Source organism: Oncorhynchus mykiss, chromosome 19 (genome assembly GCF_013265735.2).
Source record: "Oncorhynchus mykiss isolate Arlee chromosome 19, USDA_OmykA_1.1, whole genome shotgun sequence".
NCBI lineage: Eukaryota > Metazoa > Chordata > Actinopteri > Salmoniformes > Salmonidae > Oncorhynchus > Oncorhynchus mykiss.
Genome location: NC_048583.1, coordinates 5,932,226 through 5,943,308, shown reverse-complemented (window position 1 = coordinate 5,943,308; position 11,083 = coordinate 5,932,226). Strand labels below are relative to the sequence as shown.

The 11,083-nt window shown below is 43.8% G+C and overlaps 1 protein-coding gene across 1 annotated transcript in view; it reads left to right on the top strand.

Annotated features, from left to right (window-relative positions):
- Positions 1–620: 620 nt before the first annotated feature.
- The window catches only part of LOC110497325 (bifunctional 3'-phosphoadenosine 5'-phosphosulfate synthase 1), a 34,361-nt gene continuing 23,898 nt past the window's right edge, over positions 621–11,083 (top strand). Inside the window, exons 1-8 of the mRNA XM_036954056.1 lie at positions 621–878; positions 1,593–1,707; positions 2,239–2,474; positions 2,728–2,866; positions 5,908–6,026; positions 6,323–6,436; positions 6,633–6,744; positions 9,083–9,288. Of these exons, the coding sequence (XP_036809951.1) occupies positions 816–878; positions 1,593–1,707; positions 2,239–2,474; positions 2,728–2,866; positions 5,908–6,026; positions 6,323–6,436; positions 6,633–6,744; positions 9,083–9,288 (1,104 nt within the window). The 5' untranslated portion in view covers positions 621–815. The remainder of the gene's footprint in view (positions 879–1,592; positions 1,708–2,238; positions 2,475–2,727; positions 2,867–5,907; positions 6,027–6,322; positions 6,437–6,632; positions 6,745–9,082; positions 9,289–11,083) is intronic.

Sequence of the window (11,083 nt, the reverse complement as noted above, 5' to 3'; positions counted from 1 at the left end):
TATTTAAGCCAGATTGTTCACGCTTCAAAAGAGGTAAAGCCTAGTCTTAGCCAACTAGGCCTACATGATGATTAAGAAAAATAGGCTATTTATTCCCGGCCTGTTCTGTAATGAGGACATTGGATAAGTACATAGCCTATCATCACACTTATTTCTTTGATGTGGGGTTAGGCGTTTTCCAAAGAAGCAAACTACAGGGCCAACCATATGCAACATTTAGTCGGCTACAAGTTTTAGTTTACAGTGCAATTCTTCACAGATTGCTTTTAATGTTTTGTAATCAAGTCTGTCTTTACGATAATTGTTTTATATGTTGGATAATATTTTGTATGTATTTTTTTATGAGTAGGATTTGCCACAGTACGTGATATAGTTATTTAAATAAGTTATTTCCAATCATATAATTGAATTGGAAAAAATCGAACTGGAGCCAACAAACTAAAATGTCTAATATGAATATGTATTTTATCCAATGTGCATTCCGTACTTATCTCCGCGATGCACACCACAGGTAATAAATAACTGGTCCAGGATATGTTATGTAATCTAGCTCTGTCATCCATAGATGTCATCACGGTGTCGTTTGAGACTTGCGCGGATAAAACTGATTCAAAATCAGTTTTCAAAGAACAGACAGTTCACCAGCCAATAGACATCACTTCCGATTCTGATGACGTAGGTCGTCCTCCTCGGTTCCTGTTTGAGGTTCCTCCATTCAAAGAGATAACTGTCCGTAAAAATATAACGTTTTAGTAATTGATTTAGTAGGTCGCATATATCGTAACTGGTGACGAAAGCGTTCATTATAGACCGTTATGGAGACTTCCGGAAACTCTCACAAGAAACCGAAGCTGAGCAACTCGTCCAGCGAGAATTGGGTGAGTTGTTGTATTCATTCCTACCCCGGCGACCGCTGCCACGTCAACAATATGCTGCTGAACTATCAATGTTGTCTCTTGTTTCTGCAATTTCTGTTCCCAGTAAAACATTTACTGATATAATTAAATTATGCAATACTTTCTTAGCTGCGCGGAATGGCGGTGTTACTAGGATTGGAGGAATGCAACTAGTTAGCTTCTTAGTCTTGCCACCAAATGCCAGACAGACAGCCATTTGTATCAAGCTATAGCTTGCACGACATTTCAAAAGCAAGCTGTTCTGCCATATAGCAACTGCTATATGCTGCAGTTAGCTAGTTAACTATGAGATACTGTATCTGCTGCAAAATGATCTGTCGTCATCACGAAGACCCGTGTACCTTGACGAAAATGTTTTGTGTGACTCTCAAAATGCTTCTTGCTAATCTACTCAGCAGGAGCCTAGTGACAGAGCACATGCATTGGAATGTAGACCTATGTCACCTTACTGTACATTAGGGTCAAACCAGTCCTTCAACGTTTTTGTCATAATATTGCTGATGACCTTTTGCTTCATGAGTAAGAAATGTGCCTGTCCTGGACAGGCAAGTCATTGTGGCTTCTGTATGTTGCAAAGTCACAGTCAGTGTTGGCTGCAAATGCAAAGGAACAAATGGGACTAAGTCAGTGTAATTTGATATGAAACTAAAGGACAGAACAATATTGTGATTGCAGGGAATGCAGAGGGCGACTAATGTGACCTACCAGGCTCATCATGTCAGCAGGAACAAGCGTGGTCAGGTGGTGGGGACGAGAGGGGGCTTCCGTGGATGCACTGTCTGGCTCACAGGTATACAGAATAACTAAAGTTCAGTTTGCCTGGTACCAGATCTGTTTGGACTGTGTTGTCAACTCCTAGGGTCATTGGTTGTTGTGAGACTGACCATAGGAGTTGGCAAGACCACACAAACAGATCTGGGACCAGGCTATCGTCAGTTAGTCTTCAAAGAAATACAAACTTTTTTTTAAGCCTTTCTTTCAGTCACTTTATATTCACTCACACTAACTCACCATTGAACAAGGTTTACTGATGTATTTAGGTTTCAAGTACTACCAAAAGACAATATTAGCATTCAATCAACAGTAGCATTTCTAAAGACTGCATCACATTCATCCACGCTCTGCCTTCAATTCTAATATTGTCAGGCACCATTTGTTATCATGCATTCAAAGCTAATATTGACAGCCACCATTTTCATCATTCATTCAATGCTAATATTGACGCAATGCTAAAATGGGGGTATTGCTAGTCGGCTACACTCAATACTAATATTGACCAACCACCATCAACGCCTATTCCTCGCCACTCTCTCCCACCCAGGCCTGTCTGGGGCTGGGAAGACCACGGTGAGCATGGCCCTGGAGGAGTACCTGGTGTGCCATGGCATCCCCTGCTACTCGCTGGATGGAGACAACATCCGCCAGGGCTTAAACAAGAACCTGGGCTTCAGCCCTGAGGACCGCGAGGAGAACGTCAGGCGTATAGCCGAGGTGGCCCGCCTGTTCGCCGACGCAGGACTCGTCTGCATCGCCAGCTTCATCTCTCCCTACGGACGGGTGAGTGAGGGGTGAGGGGGGGAACAAGTGAGAGAAAGAGGAGCGGGAGGTAGAGATAAAAGAGGATATAGGAAGACCGGGGGAAGAGGTGATAAGTCATGAGAAAGAGGAGAGGAAAGAGAGCAAAAAGAAAGATGGAGAGAGTTAATATGCTGCTACTTGTGTTTTGCCTGTAATTCCCAGTTGACGATTTCAAATACACTTATCATCGTCAGGAGTTAACTATCTCGTTGTTTGTCTCTCCATTGTCCAGGATCGTGTGAACGCCAGGAAGATCCACGAGGCTGCAGGCTTGCCCTTCTTCGAGGTGTTTGTTGACGCGCCGCTTGACGTGTGTGAACAGCGAGACGTCAAGGGCCTCTACAAGAGAGCCAGGGCTGGAGAGATCAGAGGTAAGGCCAGATAAATAACACATGCTTATTAGAGGTCGATTAATTAGGGCCAATTTCAAGTTTTCATAACAATCGGAAATCTGTATTTTTGGACACTGATTTGGCTGATTTTTATTTTATTTTTTACTACACCTTTATTTATCCTTTTTTTAACTAGGCAAGTCAGTTAAGATCAAATTCTTATTTTCAATGACGGCCTAGGAACAGTGGGTTAACTGCCTCGTTCAGGGGCAGAACGACAGATTTTTACCTTGTCAGCTCAGGGATTCAATCCCGCAACCTTAGAGTTAACTAGTCCAACGCTCTAACCACCTGATTACATTGCACTCCACGAGGAGCCTGCCTGTTACGCAAATGCAGTAGAAGCCAAGGTAAGTTGCTAGGTAGCATTAAACTTATCTTATAAAAAACAATCAATCTATCATAATCACTAGTTAACTACACATGGTTGATGATATTACTAGTTTATCTAGCGTGTCCTGCGTTGCATATAATCGATGCGGTGCGTATTTGTGAAAAAGGACTCTCGTTGCTCCAATGTGTACCTAACCATAAACATCAATGCCTTTCTTAAAATCAATACACAAGTATATATTTTTAAACCTGCATATTTAGTTAATATTGCCTGCTAACATGACTCGTTGCGAACTGTGAAGACTATTTCTTCTTAACAAAGACAGCCAACTTCGCCAAACGGGATGATTTAACAAAAGCGCATTTGCGAAAAAAGCACAATCGTTGCACGACTGTACCTAATCAGAAACATATTTTTAAACCTGCATATTTAGCTAAAAGAAATCCAGGTTAGCAGGCAATATTAACCAGGTGAAATTGTGTCACTTCTCTTGCGTTCATTGCATGCAGAGTCAGTGTCTATGCGACAGTTTGGGCCACCTTATTTGTCCGAATTTTACGAAATTGTGACGTAACATTGAAGGTTGTGCAATATAACAGGAATATTTAGACTTATGGATGCCACCCGTTAGATAAAATACAGAACGGTTCTGTATTTCACTGAAAGAATAAACGTCTTGTTTTCGAGATGATAGTTTCCGGATTCAACCATATTAATGACCTAAGGCTCGTATTTCTGTGGGTTATTATGTTATAACTAAGTCTATGATTTGATAGAGCACTCTGACTGAGCGACGGTAGGCAGCAGCAGGCTTGTAAACATTCATTCAAACAGCACTTTTGTGCGTTTTGCCAGCAGCTCTGCTGTTTATGACTTCAAGCCTATCAACTCCCGAGATTAGGCTGGTGGAACCGATGTGAAATGGTTAGCTAGTTCGCGGGATGCGCGCTAATAGCATTTCAAACGTCCCTCGCTCTGAGACTTTGAGTGGTTGTTCCCCTTGCTCTGCATGGGCAATGCTGCTTTGAGGGTGGCTGTTGTCGATATGTTCCTGGTTCGAGCCCAGATAGGAGCGAGGAGAGGGACGGAAGCTATACTGTTACACTGGCAATACTAAAGTGCATATAAGAACATCCAATAGTCAAAGGTATATGAAATACAAATCGTATAGAGAGAAATAGTCCTATAATTCCTATAACAACTACAACCTAAAACTTCTTACCTGGGAATATTGAAGACTCATGTTAAAAGGAACCACCAGCTTTCATATGTTCTCATGTTCTGAGCAAGGAACTTAAACGTTAGCTTTCTTACATGGCACATATTGCACTTTTATTTTCTTCTCCAACACTTAGTTTTTGCATTATTTAAACCAAATTGAACATGTTTCATTATTTATTTGAGGCTAAATTGATTTTATTGATGTATTATATTAAGTTAAAATAAGTGTTAATTCTGTATTGTTGTAATTGTCATTATTACAAATAAATAAAAATCTTAATCGGTATCGGCTTTTTCTGGTCCTCCAATAATCGGTATCGGTGTTGAAAAGTCATATTCGGGTGACCTCTAATGCTTTTAGGCATTTTACCATAACTCTTATAGCATTAGTAAGTATGAAAAAGTTGGAGAGAAGTCTCTAGAGAAAGTATGTAAAGTGTATTGGTTTGGACCAGCAGGAACATGAGATCTCATGTCTTTGGCTGTTGTTACCAGAGGAAGTGCTGTGTCATTTATCGCTTAGTGAAACAGTGAGTCACAAGCTAAGGAAGCTGCTGGGACAAGATCTTCATCTAGTCTAGTGCACCCTGCTGAGCTCGGAGTCAGTTCATTTTTCATATGCACAGTATCCACATGGCGTGCACAGTATCCACATGGCGTGCACAGTATCCACATGGCGTGCACAGTATCCACATGGTGTGCACAGTATCCACATGGTGTGCACAGTATCCACATGGCGTGCACAGTATCCACATGGCGTGCACAGTATCCACATGGCGTGCACAGTATCCACATGGCGTGCACAGTCCAATGAAATGCTTACTTACAGGTTCCTTCATGCTAAGCTCTGAGCTGTAGGCATGAGACAATATACTGTGAAGTCTAGTTAAGCTCTCCAACTAGTCAAGACATGATCTACCAGGTGCCATATGTCAGGTAGTAGAGTGACTAATTGAATGGGGGGATGGGGTGGGATTCAGCCCTGTTCGAGTGTGTCCTCAGACCACACTATTAAGAATCTTGTCTCTTCCTGTCACGCCAATCTGGATAATAAGCTGTGTGAACCATGTCAACAACAAAAAAGCCTGTCTAGATTTCAGTTAAGTTGTGTGACTTGTGCAGTGTTTCCAACCAGAGGTACAAGGGCCCCTGGGGTTACTTGGTCTATCCACAGTGGTACTTGAGAAGACTCATGAGACAATAGGGTTGCTGTTCAAATGCACATGAGGGGGTACTTCAGGGGAACTCTGTACCACCAACTGAATTGTGCTCTTCCCAATCACTGATAATGTTTGTGAGCCACTGACTCAGTGGATAGATATTACCTTCCCTGCAACATTAATGAAGTCACAACCTTTCTGCAAATTACATATTGTTTCATATTCAGCTATTGTTATTCATGCCAATTGAGGGACTGATTTAGCTATTCCATAAATGAATTGTGACTGTTTTCTCCATGTGTCAGGTTTCACTGGGATAGACTCGGAGTATGAGAAACCAGAGGCCCCAGAGCTGGTGCTGAAGACTGACTCCTGCAGTGTCAACGAGTCTATACAGCAGCTCATTGACCTGCTACATGAGAAGGTGAGAGAAACAACCTTCTCTTTCATCCATCCATTGATGAGGTTTGGCATAAACAGATTCATTGAAACCTGTAACATGGAAGCATGCTGTCACATTTAATTTCCACCACTAGAGGGCAGTGTCTTCACACTTTCAGATTGGGATTCACATTTCCAAAAATACTAACGCCTCACAGCTGAATAACCCCCACTTTCACACCCCTGAATTCTTATCCAACACGATCAACCTCTTGGATGTTCTTGTTTTGTGATGATATTTTGTGCATTTTCACTGGTATAATGAATGAATATTTGTAGGATATAGTGCCGGTGGATGCTTCCTATGAAGTGAAGGAGTTGTACGTAGTTGAGAACAAGCTGGACCTGGCCAAGACGGATGCTGAAACACTACCTGCTGTGCAGATTGGAAAGGTAACCGTTCTCATCAAATACCATTTTTACAAACACCTACTGGTGTTTTCCGAGAGTCTACGGGGGATGGATAGATTCTAAAGGCCTATGTTAAAGTGATAAGGGAACATTTCTGAAAGTGTGATCCATGTTCGACCACACTTGGAATGCCGTTGAACCATTATTTGAGTGCTGATTGACCGCTGTTTGACCACAGGTGGACATGCAGTGGGTTCAGGTGCTTGCTGAGGGCTGGGCCACCCCTCTGAACGGCTTCATGAGGGAGAGGGAGTTCCTGCAGTGTCTCCACTTTGACTGTCTGCTGGACGGTAAGATGGCATCATGGCCCTTTCTCAATAATCTTTCCTTGATCCCTGATGTTTTCCTCTTGTCCTCTCCTCAAAATGTCTGCCTTAGAGTCCTTTCCTTGCCTACTTCTCAATGTCTGCCTTTCTTAATCCTCTCCTCACTTCTCACTGACATTTTGAGAAGGAGGTGCTGTGATAAATACAGGTGTATTTCTCTGTGAAGTCAAATAAATTGATGGATGTTATGCTCTATAATGGCCACTAGAGGGAGATGAAAGCTCTCAAAAGGACATGTTCAAATCAAATCAAATGTTATTTGTGACATGGCCGAATACAACAGGTGTAGACCATGCAGTGAAATTACTTACAAGCTCTTAACCAACACTGCAGTTAAATATATATATATTTTTAAGTGTTTAGTAAAAAAATAGACAAGTTAAAAATAACATAGTTAAAGAGCAGCAGTAAAATAATGTGTCGAGGTAATATGTACATGTAGAGTTGGAACAAGTGGTCTTGATTAGCTCATCATTACCTCAAAATGACCGAATACACTAGTTAATCAAAAGTAAGTCTGATTTTTAGATGAAAGAATCAGAGGGATAATCTTACCATGGTATTGTGTTGAGTCATCGTGATCCTTTTACACTTCAGGCTCAAGACTTTTAATTCTCTGGAAACAAATGGAACCGGTACCTTTTGAGTTGGGCTGAAGGAACACCGCGGGGCCCAGTCTTTGGTATTGGTGAAACTGTGTAATTACACCAATTTCCTACACAGAGTTTGAATTTCCAAAAAAGAGTCAATTTGCTTTTATTGCCCACATAACACTGACCCTTAAGGCGACGTGTGTGATGTGTTGCCAATACATACTGGCACACACACACACACACACACACACACACACACACACACGCGCAGCATAAAAATGTGTTAAACAACAGAAATGATAACCAAGCCAGTGTTTCATTAGCTGTCCGATAATCACAGGTGTTCCTTACAGCAACAACTCTCTATTCTTCACAGCACCAACGAGTCATTTTTGGATCAGGTCTTGTTGGGTTTTTCTTTAGATATGATTTCAATATGTTTTGGACCAGAGCTAATGGTGACTCTATGCTGTGGTAAATAAGCGGAACTGGGCCTGTGTACTTGGTAGAGAACGCTGAATGACGTGTCCATGTGCAATGCCCTCACTCGGGTTTCGCTTGTTTGTCCTAGCGAGGGAAATGTGAGCGGAGGAAAAGGATGAAGCCTCAATATTGATTGCCTCCACAAACTATCATTTGTCTATTTCCAGTTCCTTCTAGGGATTTTACAGTGGCTGACCCTTACGGCGCTGGAGGAGCTTCCGTTCCACACAATCACGACTGAACCAAACATGACTGGATAGAAGTCAGATCATTTCTTCATTTAAATAACACAATTTTTGTAGTTAAATGACCCTTTTACCCTCACTTTCACTTCAGGTTGCCACAATTCTGGTGACTTTCCCAAAATTCCCCAGTTTTCCAGAAATTTTGGTTGGGAGATTCCTGGAAATAAGCAGGAAATATGGGAATCCTCCAACCAGGATTTCTGGTAAACGAGGGAATTTTGGGAATGTTACTGGAATTTTACAACCCTACTCTCACTTCATTGTAATCCATCCCTGATGTGGAGTCCCAGTTAATAGGATTGACAAGGACACCAGCATTTCCCTGGTAGATGACTGTGTTGTGTGTTTGTGCCAGCTCCTTGTTTGGCATGGGCCAGGCTGGGACAGCAGGCATGTGTGTGTGTTCACATGTCTTATTGAAACCAGCTGTGTGTGCTAACTCTGTGACAGAGGACAGAGGAGTGGTGGCGGGGTGGTTGGCAGCAATGGCATCCCATCCAGCAACACACCCTCTGATCCAATAGGATGTGAAAAGCGTGCTGGTCATGTTGGTTTAATCAAGGTGTAGGGCTAAATGAATCTGCCAACGTCATGTCAACACGGGGCCTCTCTTTCTTTTCTCTTTCTCTCTCTTTTTCTTTCTTTCTGCGCGGGTCAGAAACCACCTGAATGCACAAGACTGGATGGTGTTTGTTCCCTAAACACCTCATATATCTTAAATGTCTAAATATTCCCTGGTATAGTATGCAGTAGATGGGCTGTACTTGAAGTTATTGTAGGAGAGACTGTTAAAGTGATGCTGCAGGTTTGCTGATGGGGCTGTCTGGTTTCTGACCGATCAACTTCCTCTGTCAGCAGTCTGACGTTGATTTATTCTGTGTCTCAAAGCACTAACATGGCTACCTTCCATGTCTCCTTTCCTTAATTCAACCTCTGACCCCCTCAATGAACCAAACCACCTGTTCCCCTCCCGTCCCCTAGGCGGCGTCATCAACCTGTCTGTGCCGGTGGTGTTGCCGGTGTCGGGGGCGGACAAGGAGCGTCTGGACGGCGTCACGGCCATGGCCCTGGTGTACGAGGGCCGCCGTGTGGCCATCCTCCGCAACCCCGAGTTCTACGAGCACCGCAAGGAGGAGCGCTGCGCCCGCCAGTGGGGCACTACCTGCAAGGACCACCCCTACATCAAGGTCAGTGGTTAGTTCCAGAGACCCCTACCACATAGACAGACAGGGCAGCCACGGTCCAGTCCACTGCACCGCGAGTGGTGTTGTGCCAGCAAATGCTTTCAATGTTGAAAACTGTTGAGTAACACTCCTACATCAAGGTCAGTGGTTAGTTCCAGAGACCTTATCACAACAACGAGCAGGGGGGGGCTACGGACCGTTCCACTGCACAGAAAGGGGTGTCTTGACTTTCCGACGAAAGCTGTCACTTTTGAAAACTGTCATGTAAACATGTCAAAACGACGATGTTTGTTTTCCTTTGAGTGTTTCTTATCTTTGTTTGGCTCAAACCGGTGCTCTTGACAGCTTCATCTGACAGTTTATGTCATGTGACAGGGAGGAGCCTTGGTGTTCTCACACCTCCCTCCACCACGTTTATTATCATACACCCATACCTTCTGTTACAGCTCCACAGTCTCCAGAGCTGTATAGAATGTCTCACTGGTAGTTATTATGAAATGGAACCCTGGTGATAATGCTGAACAATGCAGGCACGGCCCCTGAGATGGTTACCCTTAACGTGATGTTTGATAAACACCCTCCCCATGTCCAACCCAACCAACTCTCCCCTTGTACGCGCACACACACACACACACACACACACACACACACACACACATTGGTTCTAATAGAAGACAGATCATAGGTGACCCTTTTCCTCAGTGCTGCTTATGGAAGGACTGAATAAAGTGGAGTAGTGTTGTAAAGAAATGAGCTGCTGCTCTCCTTCCCCTGTCAGAAGTGCTTGTGTAATCGCTCCATCGCCCTCGGACCGCCCTCAATTTGCACATGTGTTTTATTTGGATCGCAGTCTCTCTCGGCCCCCTCTCTCCATCTGGCCCCTTCAAACCGCCTTTTATTTACACAGGGCTTTTAGTAAAGCTGTCCTGGACTTGGAGCTGGCCCTGCTGAACACATTACCCCTCGCCAGCAGCCACCCACCTCATCCATTCCAAATATACCTGAGCAAAGATGGCAACAATGGTTATTATTATGGACTGTTATTATATCAGTGGGCGCTCAGGTAGACTTCGTGGCGTCCTGAAATGATCCCACCCCCCTGCTTTAAAAAAAACTACAGGCGCCAGCCCAGCCGTGGCGAGGGATCAGACCTGGGAAAGCTGTCTTGCACATACACAAGTGTAGTCACACACACGCCGCCACGTCACACAACAGGACTGGAGATCTATAACCGGGGAGGACAATTGTGAAATTGCATTTTTGAAACCCTATCTTCAAGACTGATGGTGGCAGGAGCCGGGCTAGGGTTATTTTTGCTATCTGTCTCGGGACAATTTGGGCTCCCATTGTTATTATGGATTAGTGTGGGTTTGCACACACACACACAGAGGGAGCTGGAGTAGTGCTATACTGTCTTCAGCCCAACTTGGTCTGATGATTTTAAACACACTGAACAGACACACACTAACACCACGGTGGCTCATTTTAAAGCCCTGCCCTGTTGAGTCATTGGCTGGGTGAGATGCTGTGAATTTGCATCTCCTGTTTCACTCAAAATGCCCTTCAATTCAACAAAGTTGAACAGCCAACACTATCTTCAGTGTTTCTGTTATCCATTCTGGGTTGGTGTTCAGTTGTAGGCACTGTCAGTTTACCAAGAAAGCAGCGTGGTTGGCTGTCCATCAGCTGCCCATAATCCTCTAGTGCGTCTGTCTCTGGCGGCTCTGGCCCTGCTGCAGGCAATGCATGCTGGGTAGTGGTTTCTCCCAGACCTGTCACTCACTCTGTTTCTCCAACG